This window comes from Macaca thibetana, chromosome 9 (assembly GCF_024542745.1).
Source record: "Macaca thibetana thibetana isolate TM-01 chromosome 9, ASM2454274v1, whole genome shotgun sequence".
Taxonomy (NCBI): domain Eukaryota; kingdom Metazoa; phylum Chordata; class Mammalia; order Primates; family Cercopithecidae; genus Macaca; species Macaca thibetana.
Genome location: NC_065586.1, coordinates 34,793,233 through 34,819,138, shown reverse-complemented (window position 1 = coordinate 34,819,138; position 25,906 = coordinate 34,793,233). Strand labels below are relative to the sequence as shown.

Below are 25,906 nucleotides of genomic sequence, written 5' to 3'. Positions count from 1 at the left end.
AGCCACTGTCTCTATGCGCCCAGGGGTGAGCCACCTTTTCCCTTCACTCAGGATATACCCCAGATATGTTACCTTGGTCTGACAGAGCTGTGCCTTCTTGGCGGATGCCTGGTATCCTTTTTCACCTAGTGCCTGGAGTAGATGCCTGGTACCTTGTATACAGATTTCCTTTGTAGGAGCAGCCAAGAGGAGGTCATCCACATACTGGAGTAGAGTCACTTCTGGATTTTGGGTCCGGAAGTCGGTCAGGTCTCGATGAAGAGCCTCATTGAAGAGAGTGGGAGAGTTCTTGAATCCTTGGGGAAGCCGGGTCCAGGTCAATTGGCCCGAAATTCCTTTCTCAGGATCTTTCCACTCGAAGGAAAAGAGTTCTTGGCTTTGGGGGGCCAGAGGTAAACAGAAGAAAGCATCTTTTAAATCTAATACTCTATACCAGTTATAGCCTGGTTTTAAGGTGCTGAGTAAGTTGTAAGGATTGGGGACCGTGGGATGGATGTCCATGGTTCTTTTGTTAATTTCTCTCAAGTCTTGGAGAGGCCTGTAATCCTGAGTACCAGGCTTTTTTACTGGCAGAAGAGGAGTGTTCCAGGGTGAGCGACAAGGTCGCAACACTCCGAGTTCTAGAAATTTGTTAATGTGCTGCCGAATTCCTATATGAGCCTCTCGGCTCATGGGATATTGCTTGATAAACACGGGCACCGCCGTGGGCTTTAAATCAGTTATGATTGGGGCTTGATACTTAGCTAGCCTGAGTCCTCCCGTTTCCGCCCAAGCTTGGGGAAAGTCTTGCAACCAAACATCGGGGAGGCTAGTGATGACCGGAGCGTCGAAAAGCCGATGCTCATCTTGCAGAGACACAGTTAAAATTTGGATGGGCTGACCGTCCCGATCTAATACTTGGGCCCCAGTCTCGGAGAAGTGGATTTGGGCTCCGAGCTTGGTCAGAAGATCTCGCCCTAGGAGGGGGTAGGGGCATTCAGGTACCACCAAGAAGGAATGTGTCACCATTCCTTGTCCAAGATTAACTGTCCGGTGGTTAGTCCACTTGTGCAATTTTCCTCCTGTTGCCCCCTGGACCCAGGATGTGCGGGAAGACAGGGGCCCGTCTGCCTTTGTCAAAACTGAATGTTGGGCCCCTGTGTCCACCAAGAAGGTGGTGGGATGCCCCCCTACAGAGAGAGTTAGCCGGGGCTCGGGGGGGGCTCCAGAGCCTTGACACCCCTATTCGCTATCTTCACCTAGGGTGAGGACAGCGGCAGGTTTCTTTTGGTCTTTAGGACGCTTGGGGCAATCTTTGATCCAATGTCCCCGTTCTTTGCAGTAGGCACACTGGTCTTTTTCCACTTTTGGCCGCCTCCGCTTCTCTCCCTCTCTCCCTGGTCCTTTCTCTCTCACAACTGCCGCCAGGATTTTTGTTAAATGCTTATCCCTCACTCGGTCCCTACGATCCTCTCGCTCCATCTGTTCCTTCGCTAACCTGGCTTCCTTTTCCTCAGGGGTTTCTCTCTTATTATATACTTTTTCTGCCTCCCTAACCAATTCCTGTAATCCATAGGTTTGGATTCCATCTAGCCTTTGGAGTTTTCCTTTGATATCTAATGCAGCTTGGTCTATGAATGCCATAGCTACGGTAGCCTTATGTTCTAGGGCCTCTGGATCGAATGGGGTATACATTCGGAACCCTTCCAGAAGCCTTTCCATGAAGGCTGCCGGGCTTTCGTCCCTTTCCTGAGTTATGGTCCTTACCTTGGCCAAATTTGTGGGGCGCTTTCCTGCCCCTTTGAGACCCGCCAACAGAGCCTGGCGATAGATTCGGAGACTCTCCCTACCTGGTGCCGTTTCATAGTCCCAGTCTGGGCGGGTGAGGGGAAATCCCTCGTCTATTTCATTGGGAAGTTGGGTTGGGAGGCCTCCTGGTCCTGGCACATTTTTCCGGGCCTCCAGGAGGACTCGCTGCCTTTCTTCAGTGGTTAGGAGGACCTGCAAGAGTTGCTGGCAATCATCCCAAGTGGGCTGGTGAGTGAGGAGAATGGATTCTATCAACGAGGTTAGGGCCTGGGGGTCTTGGGAAAAGGAAGGGTTATGGGTTTTCCAGTTGTAGAGGTCAGAGGCAGAGAAGGGCCAGTACTGGACCGTGCGATTGACAGTACGGAGGGGAAAAAGGGAGGATTGCCAAGTGGAAGGGCCATCTGGGTCCTCAGTCCGCCGCAAGCGGAGATGTGGAGGTGTTGGCGGCGGCGTCCGAGGGGTGAGCTTGGGCGGGGCTGGAGAAGGAGACGGGGTGGAGGGAGGGGCCGAGGGAGAAGTTGGAGAAAGGGTAGGGGCCGAGGGAGAAGTTGGAGAAAGGGTAGGGGCTGAGGGAGAAGTTGGAGAAAGGGTAGGGGCCGAGGCGGTAGAGGAAAGAGCTGGGGACAAGACAGGGGGCAAGGGTGAAGCGTAAGGTGGAGGTCCCAGAAGGGGGTTCTGAGGTGGAGGAGGCAGGGGGTCAAGAAGGAGGAGATCCCTCTGGGGTTCATCTGGGAGGACTGGCTTAGGGGGGTCCGGATTCCGATTCTTTGGGGCTTCTAAGGCAAGGAGGGTAGATTGGGATGGGGAAGGGGAATGGAGGAAGGGTTTCACCCAAGAGGGAGGATTTCGGACCAGATCCTCCCAAATAATTATGTAGGCCACCTGGTCCTGGTGTCCGAGTGGCCCAGGATCCATCACTTTTGCTTTAACCTGCAAGATAATTGAGAGGTTAAATGTTCCATCCCGGGGCCACTCCCCATGGAGGGTTGGCCATTCGGACGAGCAGAATGTTTTCCATCGTCCCTTACGGACTTCTACAGAGAGGTGGTGGGCTCGAGCCCGGACGTCAGGGAAGTGAGTCAGGGTTAGAGACAAAGGAGTCGTCAACATCTGTCCCATTTCGTCCACGTATAACAAGGACAAAACGAAAGTAACAAAAATAAAGACCAGACAAGTAAGGAGAAGCCGCGCGGCCAGAGAGTGGCGCCACAAGATCACAAAATATTCAGACGGCAGGGGCGACCTGCCTACAGATTTGAGGAGGCTGACTGAGTCGTTAACCTTCTCCCAGACTACCGACAGGGCGTCCCCCGGGGCGTAAGTGGGAAGGTGCCGGACATGTCTGTCCCCCTTCCCCACTTAATTCAGAAGGAGTACTCCCCAGAGTTCAGAGTTAGCCGGCAAGACAGACAGAACAAAACGAAAGTACCTGGTGGGTCTGTTCAGTCAGCAGTCCGTGGCCCGGGCCAGATGGGTCTCCGCCGGATGGGTCGGGGGTCCTCGGACGACCCCACTTCCCGGCCAATGCACCAAATGTTAGAACCGAACTGTCGATTCCCTCCTGGGCAGGGGTCGCCGCAAAGGATCACCGACACGAGATTCACAGCAGAGAGTTATTTATTACTAGCGCGCTAGGGTCCCAAGCTCTAAGTTGGCCCTGGGACCCCGACTGCTTGTTACAGGCTGTTTATATAGGCAAACACAAGTTCAAACACAGCTTATGGCGCGAAATTCAAACACAGCTTAAGGCGCAAAATGATTGGGTCTAGCTATGGCCTGAGCAAGGTGTCTTATGCTAATTGGTTAGAGCAGGACCTTATGAGGTTTTTTCCTGGAGTTGTTGATTCCGGGAACTTCGAGGCAGGGTGGGACCCCCGGAATTGGCAGGGTGGGACCCCATGAGGTTGTTTCCCGGAATTGGCAGGGTGGGACCCTATCAGGGTGGGTCCCTATCGAGGCAGGGTGGGACCCTATCCAGAGCCACCTGGTGTTAATTTTTTCTATATGAGGCCTAGTTTCTAAGTTTTATGAGGCCTAGTTTCAGTGCCAACATGACTTCTCATTGGTGATAACTTTGATCATGATGATTTGGCGAAGACATTGTTTTCATTTTCACCTGGAATAATGTCTTCCTTTCATTTATAATATTGCGTATTCACATTTTCTTTTTTTGATCACTTTTATTAGAGGCGTATATATTTTGTTGGATTTTATTCCCCCTAAAGAACTAACTTTGGCTTTATTTTTTATTTTTTATATTTGTTTTATTTATTTATTTTGAGACGGCGTTTCACTCTTGTCGCCTGGGGTGGAGTGCAATGGCGTGATCTCAGCTCACTGCAGTCTCCACCTCCCGGGTTCAAGCAATTCTCCTGCTTCAGCCTCCTGAGTAAGTGGGATTATAGGCGCCCGCCACCACGCCCAGCTAACTTTTGTATTTTTAGTAGAGATGGGGTTTCACCAGGTCGGCCCGGCTGGTCTCGAACTCCTGGCCGCAAATGATCTGCCTCCCAAAGTGCTGGGTTTACAGGAGTAAGCCACCGTGCGCAGCCCTAACTTTGATTTTAAATGATCTCTAGTATGTTGTTGTTTTCTCTTTCATTATTCTGCTCTTATTTTTTTCTTTCCTTCTTCTGGGAGACACGTGTTTTTAGATTAGACTGAAATAGGTGCAGAACCCTTGGAGGGGGAGACATTTAGAAATCTTTAACCAAATTATTTTTTATTGTAATCTAATGTATTCACTCACAGAATTGAGCAACTATCATAGAGAATTAAGCAAATATGGAGGTTGAGGTAGGGTTTCTGATGTGAGTCACATCTTTCTTTTATAGTGAATAGAATTCTGGATATTTAAAATTGTTTTCTAGGTGGGAATGTCTGTTAAAGGAAATAAAGAAGTTAGTAATTTAGTCAGCATATTATAGAACTGCTTGTTAGAGCTATCGATCATTTTGTTCTTCTTTATTACCTGGAAAATTTTATCAAGATATGCTGCTTCTCTCCTGCTGTTTAGTTACCCAATGGTAAGTTCATATAGGAAAAGCAAAATAAATGTTTATTTCTTTCCTTTTTAATAACCCAGTTTTTTGGGGTTTTTTGTTTTGTTTTGTTTGAGATGGAGTCTTGCTCTGTCACCCAGGCTAGAGTGCAGTGGCACGACCTTGGCTCACTGTAACTTCCTCCTCCCAGGTTCCAGCAATTCTCCTGCCTCAGCCTCTTGAGCAGCTGGGATTATAGACATGTACCACCAAGCCCAGCTAATTTTTGTATTTTTAGTAGAGACTGGGTTTCACCATGTTGGCCAGGCTGGTCTCCAACTCCTGACCTCAGGTGATCTGCCCACCTCGGCCTCCCAAAGTCCTGGGATTACAGGCGTGAGCCACTGCACCTGGCTGACCAGTTAGCTTTTTAAACTTTACCAGAATGAACTCAGACTTAAACTAGTGAGGCCTACCTCACTTTATTAAACTCTTCTCCTAGTGGCGTATATTAGGTTCCTTCCAGTTTTTCCACTAACACCACTCTTTTTTCTGTTGTGCACGTATGCAGATGTTTGCTTGGGGTCATAGAGTATGTATACTTAGAGTTTTGCCAGTATGTCCTCCAAAGTATCTGTTCTTCCACCACAAGCAGAACATGAGAAAACAGTTCAGATCAGTATTAATCCAGATTGAATGTGGGCTTATGTAAGGTCACACATGTGACTCAAGCCAAGGAAATGAGCTCACATGTGTGACCTTATTGTATGAACTAATCAGCAATATCAAGATATCAGGATTCTCTATGAATGACAGAATTACTGTAGCCATGTTAATTCATGTCCAAAAAAAGTTTCCCAGAATATCAAAAGAATCAAAGAGGACTAGAGGGCCTCAGAGGCCGGGAAGGACTCGAGTATGTAAAGGTGATTGCCTGGATGATTTTCCTTGATGCCTTTCTTAAATGATAGAAAATTCTTACATCCTATGTAAAGAGCAAGAAGCTCTTACTAGGGAATGATGATAATGTGTTTTCTGTTGCTCTCTTTGTGACATTAATGCAAAGAAGAAATTATTTTAAAGTAGGTTGGAAGAGTGCGTGTAGTGAGATAAAACATAATGGTTTGATTTGAGCATTGGTACTAGGGTCAAAAAAATCCCAATTTAGAGCTAGATTATTTTACTATGGCTTTAAACAAACTTTTTTTTCTATTTTATTTTTCTTTTTAAAAAAATTTTTGAGACAGGGTCTTACTCTGTCACCCAGGCTGAAGTGCGGTGGTGCAATCATGGCTCACTGTAGCCTCAACTCCTCCTGGGCTCAAACGATCCTCCCACCTCAGCCTCCAGAGTAGCTGGGACCACAGGCATGTGCCACTGTGCAAGGCTAAGTTGTTGTTGTTGTTGTTGTTGTTTTTGTATGGGGTCTCCTATGTTGCCCAGGCTAGTCTCAAACTCAGGACTCAAGGGATCCTCCTACCTCAGCCTCCAGAGTAGCTGGTCCACAGGTGCGTGCCACCGTGCATGGCTAATATTTTTTTCCGAATGAGGTCTCGCTGTGTTGCCCAGACTGCTCACAAACTCAGGACTCAAGGGATCCTCCCACCTTGGCCTCCCAAAGTGTTGTGATTACAGGCGTGAGCCACGGTGCCTGGCTCTATTTCATATTCCTTTAATCAGAAAATCTAACATTCACCTACATGTCTTAATATGATTAAGACATTGTAGTTTGTAGTGAGTGAAATTCAAGCATTCTTAACCACCAGTATTAAAGTTTTGAATTGATGGGCTCGTATCTACTTTGTTAAAATTAAAGAAGTGTTATCTTAGTACTGGCATAGTATCTCGAACTTTACAATCAGTTTTCCTTTTATTTCTCGAAATGACATCTAATGTCTACGGTTAATAACTATCATGAATATTATCTCAGCTGTAATATGAAAAAAATCGTTAAGATTCATGCATGTACCTTTTTATAGTTCTTTACACTTTGATTAGACCAATGGAATAAGGAGCCATATTTTGGCATACTTTGGTATATTTCCATAGATAATTTATATTCTGAAGAATATTTTGTGTTATGCCTTGTTTTAGTGATCGTGGTGGAGAAGACCCAAACCAGAAAGTAATCCATGGGGTTATTAACTCCTTTGTTCATGTTGAACAGTATAAGAAAAAATTCCCCTTAAAGGTAAACAGCCTCCTTTAAAAATATAAATAATCAGACTTAATTTTTTAAACTGCTTGTTCTAATTTCTTCTAATATGATGTAATTGATTTATTCAGTTTTATCAGGAAATCTTTGAGTCTCCCTTTCTGACTGAAACAGGAGAGTATTATAAACAAGAAGCTTCAAATTTATTACAAGAATCAAACTGCTCACAGTATATGGAAAAGGTAAGAAATAAAACATACTAAATACGTTTGTCTATTTTTGTATCTGGCCTGGTTTTATTTAACATCATTCTTTGTTTTTGGGGGTTTTTTGGTGGAAAAAGATTGTTTATTTAATCATTAACTCTGAGTTATAGTTATTATACAATATCGTTGTTAAGTCATTGCTCTTGTTGTAACATTTTCCTGAGAAAACAGTACCCTTCCAGTTTTCGTCATAACTGATACTTTTTGATAAATCCTGACTGCCTGGTTTGGTTGTCCTTGAAATTAATATATATGCACATTCTTGGCAGAATAATAAACTGGATTTCATGCTTAGTGGTTTGTTTAGAGAATAGGATAAGTGCAGAAGCTCTGTGTTGAGGTTTTTTTCTTCCTTTAAAATGAGAGGAAAAATATGAGGGAAAATATAGTAATGTCTAGAATGACATTTGGATAAGTCACTCTTTTGGTCTGTTAAGTTCTTGGAAAGCTGAGAGACAACCCCACATGAGGTTTTTTTTTTTTTTTTTTTTTTTTTGGAGACATGGTCTTGTTCTGATGCCCAGACTAGAGTACAGTGGCTTGATCTCATGGCTCCCAGACTCAAGTGGTCCTCCTGTCTCAGCCTACCAAGTAGCTGGGACTACAGGCACACACCACCACGCCCAGCAACTTTTAAAATTTGTTATAGAGATGGGGTCTCGCTATGTTGCCCAGGCTGGTCTCAGAACTCCTCAACTCAAGCAGTCTTCCCGCCTCAGCCTCCCAAAGTGCTGGGATTATAGAAGTGAGCCATTGCACCCAGCCAAGAAATTTTAATTGATCACTAAATCAGTACATATTGGTTATCATATGTTAAATTCCATTTATGTTTTCTCAGTAGTAGAAGAAAAAAAAGTGATCATACAAATTAAATCACCATATATAAGAGATATTAGAATTTCTAGCCATGTTTTTTTATCTGCAGTGTTGTATTTCAAGCATTTTATTTTGGATGATTTGTGTTAGTTTATGTAGCCAGGAAAGGTCAAGTAGTGTAAGTGGATGAGCTGTCGTCCTACATCTGTAGGCCACAAGTTACAAAGCATCAGTGCTTACCGATACACTGTTCTGTCGTCCACAAAGCCCAGATCTAAAGGTCTTAGTTGTTTGACTCTCTTCCTGCTTTTGTTACTAATTAGCTCTGTCCCCTGAGCAAATTATCTGGAACTTTCCCGCCATCAATTAAGTTCAGGTTATACTAGATCAGTGGTTCTAAGCTCTTAGCCCTTATTGCACCTTAGATCTTGTTGAAATCTCTAGATCCAGCCCTAAGAATCGCACACAGATTATCTGTGATACATACACTTTGCTCTATCTGGCTCTCAAAAAGATGCCACTGGCAAGTGCTGGCAGTAGCCCAGATGTCTGTCAGAAGTTGAAAGGATAAGCAAAATGTGACACGTACGTCCTTTGGAATATTATTCATCCCGTGTAGTGAAAAACTCTCAAACCATGTTTTTTCCTCTGCTCTGACATCGCAGCAACAATCATCAGCACAGAAGGCTTCTGTAAACAAAGTTGTGGCTCTTTCTCCCACACACCAAGCAGCAGACACCAGCCAGGTGTCCTCCAGTTCAACTCTAACACCATCTGCTTGAGATAGTGGCCGATCGCACAGATTGGGGGCTGAGTCTCCAAGACTGCCCTGCACACCCCCAGACACCAGTCACAAGTCTGGGCCTCCAGACTACTGACTGGCTTTCAAGTTGAGGTCCTACAATACACTCTGGGTTCCATTAATTTGCTAGAGCAGCTTACAGAACTTAGGGAAACACTCAGTGTTTACTAGTTTATTAAGAAGGATATTTTAAAGGATATAATTAAACAACCACTTGAGGAGATACATAGGGCAAGGTCTGAAATCATCCCCAAGTGCAGGAGCTTCTGTCTCTGTGGAACCGAGTCTTCTTTGATTTTTGTGGAAGCTTCATGATGTCAGTAGTCTTTTCCCCAGCTTATAGGGTGGGGCTTTCTCTGGGGAGGGTCTTATGACCCACAGTCAGAAAGGTAGGGCAAGATTAGAGTCCTGCCTTGAGGCAGATGAAAGGAGAGTAGGAGAGAAATTCTGTTTCCTGAGACCTAACACACTCCACATTATAACTAAAGACTGTAACTAGGGCTAAGGGAGTTATCAACCAGGAACCACAGAAGAAAACCAATGTACATGTGTATCACAATACCACACAGTCTTAAAAAAGGATTGAAATTATGATACTTGATACAACATGAATGAACCATGAAAATGTTATGCTAAGTGAAAAAAACCAGACACAAAGGGGCAAATATTCTGTGGTTCAATTTATAGGAAATATCTAGAACAGACAAATTCAAAAGGACAGAAAGTAGATTAGAAGTTATCAGGGGAGGAAGATGTGGGGATTTGTTACTTAATGGTTATAAAGTTTCTGATGGGGTAATGAAAAATATTTGGAAGCAGACAATGGGGGTAGTTGCACAACACAGTGAAAGTTATTTAATGCCACTGAATTGCCCATGTAAAAATGGCTAATGTAAATTTTATTATCTATGTTTTTACCACAGTTTAAAAGCACTGATAATGTAATATACCAAAACCACTGAATTTCACACTTTAAATGGGTGGATTATATAATATGTAAATTACATCTCAAGGTGTTAAAAGGGAGAGGGGGCATTGGAATAAATTATGTTTGGAAAAGAGTGTTTATTAGAAAAGCTTATTTCAGGCCGGGCACGGTGGCTCAGACCTGTAATCGCAGCACTTTGGGAGGCTGAGGCGGGCAGATTACGTGAGTCCAGGAGTTCAAGACAAGCCTGGGCAATGTGGCAAAACCCCATCTCTACAAAAAGTTAAAAAACTAGCCACGCATGGTGGCGTGGTCATCTGGTCCTAGCTCTTGGGACACTGAAGTGGGAAGATCACTTGAGCCCGAGAGGCGTAAGTTGCAGTGAGCCAAGATTGTACCACTGCCCTCCTGCCTGGGCGACAGAGCGAGATCCTGTCTGACAAAAAAAGAAAGAAAAAGAAAAGCTCATTTCAGGAAATAATGTTGGACCATATTAGCTTCAAGGGCAAAATCCTGGACTTTGTTCTCCATTTAGTTAATTGGGAGATGAGTCAGTACAGCCTTCCTGCCTCCCTTGCTGCCTTCCTCTAGCTTTGGCCTTTCTTTCCCCCAGCGGTTTTACAGCTGTTTGAAGCCCTGCACTGGGGCAGTCCAACTTTGTCTACGTTTCTCTTGATATGCACCTCTCTCCCCTAAGTTATCAGTTTTATTTTTTCCTTCTTTCATCCTCTTTCACCTCTCTCAGACCCACTGTAATTCCTGTTGCATTAAGTTAATTTTAGCAAGCAGGTTAAAGTCACTGTAGTATGCTCTGAATGACTAATAGGCTTAATCCTTTTTATTTGTTATAAAAATAGCCCTTAAAGGATTTATTGTTAACCCAAGTGCCTTTCTTAGCTGATGTGATATGTGGTGAACACTTTTGTCCTCTAGACGAGGTGTCCAACCCCCAGGCTGAGGACTAGTACTGACCTGTGGCCTGTTAGGAACCGGGGAGGACCAGTACTGACCTGTGGCCTGTTAGGAACCTGGCCGCACAGCAGGGAGTGAGCAGCCCCTGTGTGAGCAGCCACTGTGTGAGCATTACCTACCGCCTGAGCTCCGCCTCCTGTCACAGCAGCAGCATTAGATTCTCATAGATTCTCACAGGAGTGTGAACCCTATTGTGAACTCTGCATGCGAGGGGTCTAGGTTGTGCGCTCTTTAGAAGAATCTAATGCCTGAGGATCTGAGGTGGAATACTTCATCTGGAAGCCACCTGCCCCCAACAATGCCACCCCCACTCCGTCTGTGGAAAAAATGTCTTCCACCAAACCAGTCCCTGGTGGCTAAAAGATTAGGGACCGCTGCTCTAGACCCCTTCTTGCCCAACCTGAGTCTATGACTTTGCCCTGAACTCCTGGCTTCAAAGGGTCGCACAATAAGAAAGACAGGACTATGGGACCCTGCTGTCTAGAGCCTCATTTTTATTGAAAATTTCTGATATGCTTTCCAGGAATGATTTTCACTCCTTGTGCCCAGGCCAACTCAGCAGCACTCTCCAAAGTGCCAGGTGTATGTAGTTTCCCGGACACACTTAATTTCAGAAACTCTAATTACACAGCTTCATGTTACAGAGTGTTTCCAAGCCTGTGCATTTGTCTGTGTATATATTGTTGGTTTGTCTTGAGACAGAAATTAGTCAAATTCTTTGGTTATTTTCCTTATTGGCTAGTTTTTGTTAATATTAAACAGTGTTATTTGTAGCTCAGCACTTTACGTAGGATAAACTTTAATAAGTCTTGATTGACACACTTGACTATGACTAAATGTATATTTACTTTCAACATTTTTATTTTTTATTTTTATTTTATTTTTATTTATTTATTTTTTGAGACAGAGCCTCGCTCTTATTGCCTAGGCTAGAGTGCAGGGGCGCGATGTCAGCTCACTGCAACCTCCTCCTCCCGGGTTCAAGCGGTTTTCCTGCCTCAGCCTCCCGAGTAGCTGGGTACTACAGGCACCTGCCACCACGCCTGGCTGATTTTTTGTATTTTTGTAGAGACAGGGTTTCACCATGTTGACCAGGTTGGTCTCAAACTCCTGACCTCATGTGATCCGCCTGCCTCGGCCTCCCAAAGTGCTAGGATTACAGGCATGAGCCACCTTACTTGGCCTTATTTTTATTTTTTTGAGACAGCATCTCTCTCTGTCACACAGGCTGAAGTGCAGTGGCGCAATCTCGGCTCACTGCAACCCCCGCCTCCCGGGATGAAGTGATTCTCCTGCCCCAGCCTCCTGAGGAGCTGGGATTACAGGCATGCCCAGCTAATTTTTATATTTTTAGTAGAGACAGGGTTTCGCCATATTGGCCATGCGGGTCTTATACTCCTGACCTCAGGTGATCCACCTGTCTTGGCCTCCCAAAGTGCTGGGATTACAGGTGTGAGCCACCGTGTCTGGCTCCTACTTTCAAAAGTTTTAATGAAATCTTTAATATGGTAGTTAACTATCATGCACATACAGTTCCATTTACAAGAAGAGAAACCAATGTAAAATAATTAGATTCATCTACTTGATCTCAATATAATTTATTTTTTAATTTGATAGTTATTCATACAGAGATCACCTGTTCTGATTTTTAATCATCTGTACCCACTTTTCCTGTTACATGTTATGTTGTCCATGTAATTGGATGATGGTGTAGGTAAATGAAGACAAAATGCAGACTCTTTAACTTTAGTTCTTGCTTATAAGACTGGTGGAATGTAGATGACAGCTAGTAGCTTAAATAAAAATTTGAAATGATTTATGGAATGTGGGTTTAAATTGCTTATGTAACCCTTATTACCTTTGCCATGTTTAATTTAGCCATTAAAATTTGGCCGAGTTACTTGCTGATATTACAGATTTTTCCTCATAGTAAAACTTTGTGTTCATGACTGTAAGAATATATTTCTGTAGGTTCTAGGTAGACTAAAAGATGAAGAAATTCGATGTCGAAAATACCTACATCCAAGTTCATATACTAAAGTGATTCATGAATGTCAGCAACGAATGGTAGCAGACCACTTACAGTTTTTACATGCAGAATGTCATAATATCATTCGACAAGAGAAAAAAAATGGTAAGTTTCTACCAAACATGTGAGTAGAAATTAAATTATACATCTACCTTTTATATCATCTTCCAGTCACCGTTGGTTTAATGCATATTTTAGTAACAGTCTTTAAAATATTTTAAATAAACTTTGACAGATTATTAATACTTTATTTTGAAAGACTATTTTGGGCAAGTGTTTTCAAAGAGTGTTCTAAAATCAGAAGAAAAAGTGGGAAATTGTGTTTATACATTTTTATATATTACAAGAGCTAATTTCCTCAATACATTTAGAATTCCTGATAAACAGTAGGAACAAAGACAAAGACTATAAAAAGGAAATACAAATATTATATAACAAAAGTAATCATTTATATAACATGAAAAATCAGCAATATCTGATTTGATTTTATTTTATTTTTGAGACAGAGTCTCACTCTGTCACCCAGGCTGGAGTGCAGTGATGCGATCTTGGCTCACTGCAACCTCTGCCCCCTGGATTCAAGTGATTCTCCTGCCTCAGACTCCTGAGTAGCTGGGATTACAGGCGTGCATCACCACACCTGGCTAATTTTTTTGTATTTTTATTAGAGACAGGGTTTCACCATGTTGGTCAGGCTGGTCTCGAACTCCTGACCTCGTGATCTGCCTGCCTTAGCCTCCCAAAGTGCTGGAATTACAGGCTTGAGCCACCGCGCCCAGCCTCTCTGATTTTTTTTTAAAAAACAAAAAACATGCATTAATTTTATAAGGAGGAAAGATAATATGTATGTTTTATTTAATTAATTTATTTTTTTGAGATGGAGTCTCGCTCTGTCACCTAGGCTGGAGTGCAATGGCACAGTCTCGGCTCACTGCAACCCCCGCCTCCCAGGTTCAAGCAATTCTGCCTCAGGCTCCCGAGTAGCTAGGATTGCAGGTGCCTGCCACCACACCCGACTAATTTTTGTATTTTTAGTAGAGATAGCGTTTTTTAAGTAGAGATAGCGTTTCACCATGTTGGCCTCCTGGTCTCGAGCTCCTGACCTCAGATGATCCACTTGCCCCAGCCTCCCAAAGTGCTGGGATTACAGGTGTGAGTCACCGCGCCTGGCCATTAATCAGGTTTTTTGTTTTTGTTTTTGTTTTTTTCTTCTTGAGATGGAGTCCCGCCCTGTCACCCAGGCTGGAGTGCAGTGGCACGATCTTGGCTCACTGTAACCTCTACCTCCCGGGTTCAAGAGAGTCCCCTGCCTCAGACTCCCGAGTAGCTGGGACTACAGGCATCTGCCCCCACACCTGGCTAATTTTTGTATTTTTAGTAAAGATGGGGCTTCACTATGTTGGCCAGGCTGGTCTCAAACTCCTGAGCTCGTGATCCGCCCGCCTCCGCCTCCCAAAGTGCTGAGATTATAGATGTGAGCCACCGCACCCGGCCCCGTGTTTTTTAAAGCAACATTGATTTCGTAGACCCAGGACAATGTAGTCAAAACACAATAATTTTTTTTAATTCCGGAAGTCACTGTCTTGAAGAGTATGATGGAAAGACTTTAATGGCCAGCAAGACTAATTGTAAAACCTATAGTAATTAAGACAGTGAGGCATTGGTACAAGGACAGACAGATATCACAATAAAATAAGAGACCCCAGAAACAACCCATGCATATGTGGCCACTTGATGTAAGGCCAAGGTGGCGCTGCAGAGCAGCAGGTGAGAGATGGTGTTTTCAACACACATTGCTCAGTCAATTGGATATCCATTTCGGAAGAAAATGAAATTGATCACTACGTCAGATACCATGTACAAAATCCATTCACTAGAGTTTTTATCTAAATGTACAAGGTAAAAAAAATAACACTTTTAGAAGATAATACCGGAGAATATCTTCATAACCTTGAGATAGGGAAAGATATTTTAAATAGGACACAAAAAGCCCTAACCACAAAGGAACAATTGATCCAGTGAACTACATTAAAATGAAAAACTTTGGATTATTAAAAGGCCATTAAGAGGGAGGAAGATTGCTTGAGCTCAGGAGTTCAAGACCAGCCTGGGCAACATGACAATATCCCATCTCTGCAAAAAAATACAAGCATTAGCCAGGTGGGGTGGTGTGCACCTGTGGTCCCATCTACTTGGGAGGCTGAGGTGGGAGGATCACTCATGCTTGGAAGGTGGTGGTTGCAGTGAGCCGAGATCCTGCCAGAGCACTCCAGCCTGGGTGACAGAGTGAGACCCTGTCTCAAAAAAAAAAAAAAAAAAAAAAAAAGCCTTGAAAATCACTGGATCATCAGAAGACACTTATAGGGTAATGTAGCTGCAATAGTAAAGATTTATATCCAAAATATAAAATGGCCAAAAAACAGACACTGCAGAATAGAAGATACCCAGATGGCCAATAAACATAAAAAGAAATGTGAAGCAGCAGGAGCTTTTCGAACACTGAAGTGAGAGTATAAATTGATGCAACTACTTTGGGAAACTGGCATTGACCGCCAAGTGGGATATATTATACATATTTTATGATCCAGCAGTTCTACTCCTAAACGTATAACCACCCCACCGTACCTTCTGACCGCCAGTGCCTGGACATATGTACAAAAAGACTTACAGGAATGTTCATATTATTAGTATTTGTAATAGCTCCGTAAACTGGAACGGCTCAAATGTCCAGTAACTGTAGAATAGTACAGTATATTCATACAATGGAATATTATAGAGGAGTGGAAATGAACAAATTAAAGCCAGGTACAACAACATAGATGATCCTTATACACATTTTGTTGAACACAAGAAGCCAGTTGTGAAAGAATTGTGTGATCCCATTTTTATATATAGTTCAAACTCATCTGTGATTTAGAAGTCACAGCAGTGGTTACCTTTGCAGAGGAGCAAGAGTGTGTGATTGGAAGGAGGCATGAAGGGGACTCCTGGGTGTAGGTAATGCCTATTTCTTATCCTGCGTGTGATTACATAGGTGTGTTGTGTGTTCACTTGTAATAATTCAGTAAGATACACACTAATGGTTTGTATACTTTTCTCTGTATGTATGATGCTTTAATAAAACATTTAAAATAAAACCTACTACACTGAGAGATCATTATTTACCTCCCAGTGTTAGAGATCAAAATGTTTGGTAACACATTGTTGGCAAAGGAACTCTCTGCTGTTGGCAGCTGTGGTTAGAAGGATCTGTCTACAAGATTAAACTTTGACACAGTAACCTCACTTTTTTGGGAATTTATATTGCATATATTCTTGCTCATGTATAAGATTATTGATTGTAACATTGCAATATCAAGAGACTGGAAACCACCTAAATTTCCATTAGTTGTTAAGAAATTATAATATATCCACATAATGGAGTACTGTGCAGCTGTAAAATACATAGAAATGCTTTGTGTACTGATAGGAAAAGACTACTAAGTTAAAATGTGTTCTGAAGCTACAAATAATATACAAAATACAGTACACTGTATTAAAAGGGGCAAAGGGAAGAATATATGTATTCACTTGAATTTGCACAAAATATCTTTGGGAAGATGTTAAATAACCACATCCCTTTCCTGTGGGGAGAGGGGCTTGGGTGGCTGGGAGGTGGGCATGGGGGGCTTTTCTCTGGGTACTCTGCACTTGGATTGTATTCCTGCACTTGGATCCATATATTACCTAATAAATGAAAATATTTAGGAGTTAATCCTCAGATGTCTTTTTCCTCTCAGACATGGCAAATATGTACGTCTTACTCCGTGCTGTGTCCACTGGTTTACCTCATATGATTCAGGAGCTACAAAACCACATCCATGATGAGGGCCTTCGAGCAACCAGCAACCTTACTCAGGAAAATGTGAGTTGTGTGGGGAACTGCAGTGTTTTCCTCCTAATCAGATCCATCGTGGAGTCTTTCCTTTGACTTTACTATTTTGAAAGATGAAAGAAAAAGTCTTACCATGCCAACAAAAGAAATGTCTTTATTCAAATGTTTTAAACCTAGAGCTTGTTGGACTCATTTTGGAATTATCAAATTATTAGAAAGCTATTGATGAGATAGGCTGCTGCTTAGCCATACGGAGGTGTCCATTGAACAGTTGTTAACTTTTCACAGAAAAATAAGCTTGCCATTTCTAAGTAACTGTGTTTTTCTGTAATTGGCGTTGATAACATTGTTTGTTGTCATGGTAGTAGTATTAATCAGCGGTAATATAGACAACTTGTAATTTTCCTCCTTTCCATATTCTGTGAATTTGGTTGTCTAGTAAGCAAATTTAGATTCAAATAATCTTCTGTAAGTATATGCTTGCTGCCCCAAATACCGGAAACAATAACCCTCGTGTCCCTAATACTCATCTTCCTTGAGTACTTTACCAATCACATGACTGTAACAGTTTGTCTTTCCTATCACCAAATCTTGTTATTACTGGTGACGGTTGATGAGCAAGAGAGACGTAACTTCAACTGTTACTATCTCTTCTTAAGTAGAGCTGTTTGACTTAATCTGTAAGGTAGTATCTGTCACGCCTGTAATCCCAGCACTTTGGGAGGCCGAGGCGGGCGGATCACGAGGTCAGGAGATGGAGACCATCCTGGCTAACACGGTGAAACCCCATCTCTACTAAAAATACAAAAAATTAGCCGGGCATGTTGGCGGGCGCCTGTAGTCCCAGCTACTCAGGCGGCTGAGGCGGGAGAATGGCGTGAACCCGGGAGGCGGAGCTTACAGTGAGCCAAGATCACACCACTGCACTCCAGCCTGGGTGACAGCACAAGACTCCGTCTCTCAAAAAAAAAAAAAAAAAAAAAGATAGTATCTGTGTGTATGTGTGTAGCCGTCACTGTTCAGGAGCACTTTTTAGAGGCTGTTACCTTAGCGACAGATTGGTCTTTGGCAAGTAATAATTTTTAGTTTTTATGTTCTGCCACAATCATGTGTAAGTTTACTATTTTTTAATTTCTTCAAATTCCTTTTACCACAGTTTTCTATTTTTGTAGAACTATTAGTTTGTATTATGCAGATTTATTACTCTGTATTATTTGTCAAACTTACTAGTTTATGTTATTACGTTTATAGATTCCATGTCCAATGACATGGGGCATAGAAGCATAGAATTTTGTGTCAAGGCTGGGAGATGGAAACATAAGTGAATACATTTGTAGTAGACTCAAATCCAGCTGACTTAAAGTCTTAGGTAGTAATTTCTTCATGGTTATCTCCATTAAGAGGGAAAACTCACTTTTGCACTATTAGGTATTTCTTCTCTCTGAGATGTGAGGGATTGTCTTGCTGAGTTCAAGGGGTCTCTGTTCTCAGGGTTACTGGCTTTTTAACTCTCCTCTCTCTCAGCCTTCAGTGACTTTGCAGGCAGTCTTTGCTTATATAAGCCTCTATGAAAGTGATAGACCTGGTAGTTCAGGTCTTGTTATCCTTAAGTTATTCCAACACAGTAGAAAAGTATGCTTTTGGTGGGTTCTTCTGGCAGGTACTAGACAGTCTATGACATTAGCTTGTTGTGTTGAATGACAAGCTATTTTCTTTCTTTTTTGTTGTTTTTTTGTTTGTTTGTTTTTTCTGAGACGGAGTCTTGCTCTGTCGCCCAAGCTGGAATGCAGTGGTGCGATCTCTGCTCACTGCAACCTCCACCTCCCTGGTTCAAGTAATTCCCCTGCCTCAGCTTCCCGAGTAGCTGGGATTACAGGCGCATGCCACCACGCCTGGCTAATTTTTTTGTATTTTTAGTAGAGACAGGGTTTCACCATGTTGGCCACACTAGTCTCGAACTCCTGACCTCAGGCAATCCCCCTGCCTCGGCCTCCCAAAGTGCTGGGATTATAGGCGTGAGCCACCATGCCCGGCTGACAAGCTATTTTCTTTCTTTTTTTTTTTTTTTTTTTTTTTGAGACGGAGTCTCCCTGTATTGCCCAGGTTGGAGTGCAGTGGCCGGATCTCAGCTCACTGCAAGCTCCGCCTCCCGGGTTTACGCCATTCTCCTGCCTCAGCCTCCCGAGTAACTGGGACTACAGGCGCCCGCCACTTCGCCCGGCTAGTTTTTTTGTATTTTTTTTAGTAGAGACGGGGTTTCACCGTGTTAGCCAGGATGGTCTCGATCTCCTGACCTCGTGATCCACCCGTCTCGGCCTCCCAAAGTGCTGGAATTACAGGGTTGAGCCACCGCGCCCGGCCGACAAGCTATTTTCAACACCAAAGTTTTAAATTTTTAAAACCACTTTCTGAGAAGTGTGCATGTGTAAAACATAATTTCCTTGAGGAAAAATTTACTCAAGTCTAATAAACCTAGTAGTTTATACTTGAACCTTTTAAAATGTGGTTTTGTACTTATATTTCATGTTTTTAGATGCCAACACTATTTGTGGAGTCAGTTTTGGAAGTGCATGGTAAATTTGTTCAGCTTATCAATACTGTTTTGAATGGTGATCAGCACTTCATGAGTGCGTTGGATAAGGTAAGTTTTAAATACGTATATACTATATATGTACATAAAGCTCTGTCATTCTTTAGGCAGTTTCAGGATTAGACTCCTAGTATGAGATTTCTGACCTAGACATGGAGATTAAATATGAAATTCAAAATGGAAATAATATAACTTTTAAATTATTAACTGAATAGTAAATTGAATGCTTGTAGAATTTCCCATGATTATGCTATATAAGGGGAATTTTTAATCTGATATCTTCTGGATAGACATGCATAATTTTACAATTTTTAGTACTGATTTTTTTCTTTGGCCATAATACTTAGGCTATATTGAATAATATTTGAAAAGAGAATAGATATGTTTTACGTGAACTTTTGTATACTTTAAAGGAAAGTTACTTACAAGATTGTAAGTTTTTTTTTTAAGTAGTGTTATTTTATCTGTTCAAATTTTGGTAATGAGTTACAGAGTATCTTGCAATAGCAACAAGATGTATAGATATTTTGTAATTAGAGAATAAAATCAGAGGAGTCCACTGTGTTAGGTGCGAAAATATTAACAAACTACTGGCAATGCTGTGTCGTATGTGGCGGGGTAATTTTGGATGTATGGATTATGGCTTGTATTGAACTAGCTGTACTTTTTCCCTATGGCTGGTGGTTAATTATGGCCTGTTTTTTATGTAGGCCCTTACGTCGGTTGTAAATTACAGAGAACCTAAGTCTGTTTGCAAAGCACCTGAACTGGTAAGTTTGGTGTTTGCTGAAAAGTAATCTTATGAAAAGTCAGTATTAGAACATGAAAACTGAGAAAATCAAATTAATTTGGTTTTTGTAGCATTTTTCAGAAAAACAAAAGGAAAATTATCTACATTGTACATAGTTTGGCATTTATGTAAGGAATGCAACATACCGTGTGTCTTTTCTTAAAAAATAATCATTTTACAAAGTTTGGGTTTTAATGTATGTCTATTTTGAAATAATTTTAATACTTTTCATGTAGATTGTTATATCTGAAATCTAAAGGAAGTCTGATGATAAAGTTTGGGTAACCTTTGAAGGAAACTTGCTTACAAGGTTTTTGTAACTTTTTTTAAAGTACTTATTCAATGTCAAAAATTATAAAACCGCTCGAAACTCACCCAGGTGTTCTTTTAAAAATTTATATTACCCATATCAGTTGCTTTATTGGTCAATAAGTGATAATTCGATATTTGACTTGTTCTTTTAAAAAATATACCTTATGATGTGTATTTTATTTAGGTTACACTTATGATTATTACATAAAGCTTTAGAAGCCTGGTGTGGTTGTGCATGCCTGTAGTCCCAACTACTTGGGAGACTGAGGCAGGAGGATCCTTTGAGCCTAGGAGTTTGAGGCTGCAGTGAGCTATGATGTTGTCCATTGCAATCCAGCCTGGGCGACAGAGCAAGACCCAGTCTCTTAAAAAAACAGTAAAAACTCTGTCCACTGATCTTATCTTGTATCACCACTTTGCCTCCTTTGAGGCATGATATATACAGAAGCACCCTTTGTAAGATTTATTATCAATTTCTACATGAGCTTGCTAAGTACTGTGACAACTTACTGAAGAAGTCGGCGAAAGGGATGACAGAGAATGAAGTGGAAGACAGGCTCACGAGCTTCATCACGGTGTTCAAATACATTGATGACAAGGATGTCTTTCAAAAGGTATGCTGTGAACAAAAAAGTTTCATTTGTGTTTTGGTCAACTTTATTTCTGAATGCTAAATCATTAGAAAGGAAGTGATCTTTTAAAATATTTTTAAATGCAGTTCTACGCAAGAATGCTGGCAAAACGTTTAATTCATGGGTTATCCATGTCTATGGACTCTGAAGAAGCCATGATCAACAAATTAAAGGTAATGTAAGTCTTTAATCTGGTACTGTCCTAGAAATTCACTCACAAGCGTATAAAGATGTTCATTGCAGCATTGTATGCAGTAACAGGAAACAATTCATCCGGTTAAATGTATATTTTTATATTCACACAGTGGGATATACAAATACTATATTAAAAGGACAAAATATGTATGCTTATATATGAAGATTCACTGGATAATCAGTATTAACGATAAAAGATTATTACTACTTTAAATGAATACACCTAAAATATTCCTTTAAGTACAAATTTTGGAGTGCAATTCCATTTCAATTTATTTTTACATCATTTCAGCTTGCTTGCACACCGATAAGTGGTAGCAGGTTCTTATTTCTCCTGCGTTATTCAATAAATTTTCCTGCATAGTAGACATTTTGAATATAATATGCACTCCTTTTTTCCTTTTTCTTTTTTTTAAGAGATAGGATCTCACTATGTTGCCCAGGCTGGACTCTAACTCCTGGGCTCAAACGATCCTCCCGCCTCAGCCTCCTGAGCAGCTGGGACAACAGGTGTGCATCACTGCACCCAGTTGCTATGTGCTCTTTTTGAAACCTACAAAAAAGAAAAAAAAAAGCTTAGTTTTTAATTTCTAAAAGTAGAGTTGGCCAGGTGTGGTGGCTCACGCCTGTAATAGTAGCACTTTGGGAGGCCAAGGCAGGTAGATTGTTTGAGCTCAGTAGTTCGAGACCAGCCTAGGAAACATGGCAAAACCCTGTCTCTACCAAAAATACAAAAGTTACCTGGGCTTGGTGGCTAGTCCCAGTTACTCAGGAGGCTGAGGTGGGAGGATTGCTGGAGCCTGGGACATCGAGGCTGCTGTGAGCCATGATCACACCACTGCACTCCATCCTGAGTGACAGAGCAAGACCCTGCCTCTAAATAGATTAATTACCAGAAAAATAGTAGTGTTAATGAGCTTTTATATTTCAAGATTAGAGATTCAGATTTTCTAACCTGGTAACAACATAATTTTGAATAATTTTAAAGAAATAATTTTCTTCATCACTCAGTAGATGCTATTAAAAATATGCCTAAGTAGACCTTTTCCAATTGACTACTGGCTAGAGTATTCCCAGTAATCATTTATGTAATCTTTCATTTGATACTATCTGTAAACCTTATAAGAGCCAGCAGCTGTGGTATGTGCCAATAGTCCCAGCTACTGGGAGAGTGAGATAGGAGGATGGCTTAAGCCCAGGAGTTCGAAGTTGTAGTGCACCACGATGGCTCCAATGAATAGCCACTGTGTTGCAGCATGGGCAACAGTGTCTTTAAAACAAAACACAACATAAAATCCTTATAAGGTATCTTATGTATAGTAATGGGGCGTTTTGCAGTGCTGAAATAAGAGATGAATGTATAAAAAAGTTTTTGTTTATGGGGAGATTTATTGTTCCTAAATAGGTGGATTTTATTCACTTACTTAAAATATGCCTTTAAAAAGAAAGAAAGTTGGAAAGGTTTTGATTAGTTGCTTTGACTTATGAAGAATATATTACTAGTCCTTGGGTATAAGTGTACATGCAAGAACTCTTGACCAAAGACCTAGCAATACTGACACATTCTTATTAACCAATATGACTTATTATTTTTCTTTTGAAGTCATGTATTTTCTAAAACTTTTTTTATAGCAAGCCTGTGGTTATGAGTTTACCAGCAAGCTACATCGGATGTATACAGATATGAGTGTCAGCGCTGATCTCAACAATAAGTTCAACAATTTTATCAAAAACCAAGACACAGTAATAGATTTGGGAATTAGTTTTCAAATATATGTTCTGCAGGTATGAATATGTGTTTTACTATGAGCATTTACTAATCATTTCAGGACTTTGATACAAATGATTCATAAATGGATGCCTGATTACGTTTAGTTCTGTCAGTAGATCGTGGCTTCCAAAGTCCTATTGATTTGGGCTGGGGTGGTAGCTCACGCCCGCCTGTAATCCCAGCACTTTGAGAGGCCAGAGCGGGCAGATCTCTTGAGCTCAGGAGTTCCAGACCAGCCTGGCCAACACAGTGAAAACCCATCTCTACTAAAAATACAAAAATTAGCCAGGTGTGGTGATGCGTGCCTGTAATCCCAGTTACTGAGGAGGCAGAGACAGGAGAATCACTTGAACCCCCGGAGGCGGAGGCTGCAGTGAGTGGAGATGGTGCCACTGCATTGCAGCCTGGGTGATGGAGTGAGACTCTATCTCAGGAAAAATAAATAAATAAATAAAAGTCCTATTGATTTGGAATGAAATGTGCCATAATAGAAATACTCAAATTTTATCAGCATTTTGAGGAAGAAAAAAATGTTTTAGATGCTTAGATTATTTAATAAATATTTACTTTCAATTTAGATGTTGATCCATTTAGTTTTTTTATTTTTTCCTTCTAGGCTGGTGCGTGGCCACTTACTCAGGCTCCTTCATCTACGTTTGCAATTCCCCAGGAATTAGAAAAAAGTGTACAGATGGTAAGTTTGCAGGAAATGTACTAGAAGACTAAAGGAATTTTAATAATTGTCTTCATATTGTATCACCTTTAATATTTTTTCAAAGTCTTAAGGGTTCATGTGATAAAAATAGATTCACAAATTATAGTCAGTCTGCCCTTTGGGAAGAATGTAAGTTGTTGTAGTTACTAATATTAAAACTAAAATGCTAAGAATGTCATACAGTTCTTTGTCAAACCATGTTTCTTATTCTGAATAAATCTGTCATCTGCTATTAAGCAGTTTTAAATTATAAAAATGTTGATATCAGAAGAAAGCTTAGAATTCAACACTTAAAATATCACTTACCAGTTTTCCTTTTGAATTTTGACCAAATACTCATTCAACCCTTGTAATATTTTTTATTTCTGTCCTGTAATGTAGGTGAGTATATGTGAAGTAACTGCTAGTAGAGTAAGTAGTAACAGTGATCGACAGTGGTTATAGTTTTGTGGTAATAAGAGGAGAGTGCTGTAACCAGTCAGGTAGGTTTCAGGAAGGCAAGCATGATAGACTTTCAGAATAGGAGGCTAAATTAGGACTTCTTACATCTTCTTTGAAAAGAGATTGTAGCACAGACTGTTTTAGAAACCATGAAGAAGACCATTTATTTGTGCAGACATTCATTGGATGAGGCAGACTATAATCCAAGGTTATTACAAATTTTGCAGAAAGGATACATCCCAAAATGCTGGGATTTCAGGCATGAGCCACCATGCCTGGCCTTGGCAGTCTTTTACATTTCTTTTTAAAAATCCTGTGTCCCTGATTGAAATTAAGGGAGAGAATAGGAGCTGACAGAAATGAAGTTTTCCTTTAGTTTTTTTCTTTCCTCTTTCCTTGAAATAATTATTTTCCATTTATAGTTTTTAACTGCTTAAAAGCCTTCATCAGGTTTTAGTTTCCCCATTTACAAATAGGAAGTGAGTTTCTTTCTGTCTATAAAATTCTGGTTCCAAAAATACTGTTCTCTCCATTTGAATTGTCTCCAATTACCAGTAGAGGGAGTTTGTCCTTTATTTTTTTTCTAGTAAAGTCCAAGTTTTCAGACACATAGGATTGAAATCCATTTGTATACTTAATAATGTACAGTTTTCACATGTAAATTAATTCATCCTGCCTTAGTGATTTGCATTTTTTTACATCTTAATCTTAAATATGACTATTTATCAAGAATTACCTTTATTTTACACCAAAGTGTCTCAAAACTGTGGAATTAAAGATGTAATTAAAAGTAATTTCTTTTATACTTTAGGCCAATAAATCTTAATTGTTACATTTCTTTTTTACCTAGGCCAAAACCCTGAATAATATTAAGAAGTATTTAAAGTAGCCGGGCGCGGTGGCTCACGCCTGTAATCCCAGCGCTTTGGGAGGCCGAGGTGGGCGGATCACGAGGTCAGGAGATTGAGACCGTCCTGGCTAGCACAGTGAAACCCCGTCTCTACTAAAAATACAAAAAATTAGCCAGGTGTGGTGGCATGCACCTGTAGTCCCAGCTACTCGGGAGACTGAGGCAGGAGAATCGGTTGAACCCAGGAGGTGGAGGTTGCAGTGAGCCGAGATTGCGCTGTTGCACTCTAGCCTGGGCGATAGAGCGAGACTCCGTCTCAAAAAAAATAAAATAAAATAAAATAAGAAGAAGTATCTAATGTAGAGTATAATAATGTAGCTATCTATTAAAGGTAAATAAACTCATTGAATTTTTAAGGCTCTTTGAGATCTAATTAATGCCCTTAAAGGGCATTAATTTCTTACTAATAAACTTTGCTAACACAATTATTTTAATGACATAACCAAGGAAGGTTTTATAACTTTGGTCTTTGTAGTGCCAGACGAATTGATGAATTTATTGGATTCTGTTCTTGACTAGCTATAGATATGAGAGTCTTTGTAGTCAGATTTTAAATGTAAGTATGAGTCATTATCTTCTTTTGGCATATTGATATTATCATCAATAAAATTTTACCAAATAGTAGTATTGAAGAGGTAAAAAAAGGTTTTAGAGCGTGGAATATACATTTTAAAGCCAGTTTTGCACTTTAAATTATGAGCATTTTAAAGCTGGAATTTATCATTTCCAAAAGTGTTTTGAGAAAAAATGACAGATTTTTTTAAACTTTTATTTTGCTTTTGTCCAGAGATTCATTGTAAATGTGTTATAGATCAATTGTGAATTATATAGTAGTGATTGAATTTTATTATATCCCTCGGGATTATTAGTCAGATCATACTTCTGAAATCCCCTTATGATGTATTTCAATTTGCTGTTTGTCTGGATTAGAACTAAGCA

The 25,906-nt window shown here is 40.9% G+C and overlaps 2 protein-coding genes across 6 annotated transcripts in view; one reads left to right on the top strand and one right to left on the bottom strand.

Moving 5' to 3' along the window:
- CCNY (cyclin Y) overlaps positions 1–25,906 on the bottom strand; it is an 876,528-nt gene that overhangs the window by 527,514 nt on the left and 323,108 nt on the right. The window lies entirely within an intron of this gene.
- The window catches only part of CUL2 (cullin 2), a 135,397-nt gene that overhangs the window by 90,838 nt on the left and 18,653 nt on the right, over positions 1–25,906 (top strand). For all 5 annotated transcript variants that reach the window (XM_050804779.1, XM_050804775.1, XM_050804777.1 and 2 more), the window contains 10 exons: positions 6,864–6,960; positions 7,056–7,166; positions 12,680–12,842; positions 16,517–16,641; positions 19,145–19,252; positions 19,912–19,971; positions 20,789–20,917; positions 21,022–21,108; positions 22,763–22,915; positions 23,518–23,595. In XM_050804779.1, coding sequence (XP_050660736.1) covers positions 6,864–6,960; positions 7,056–7,166; positions 12,680–12,842; positions 16,517–16,641; positions 19,145–19,252; positions 19,912–19,971; positions 20,789–20,917; positions 21,022–21,108; positions 22,763–22,915; positions 23,518–23,595 — 1,111 coding nt within the window. The remainder of the gene's footprint in view (positions 1–6,863; positions 6,961–7,055; positions 7,167–12,679; positions 12,843–16,516; positions 16,642–19,144; positions 19,253–19,911; positions 19,972–20,788; positions 20,918–21,021; positions 21,109–22,762; positions 22,916–23,517; positions 23,596–25,906) is intronic.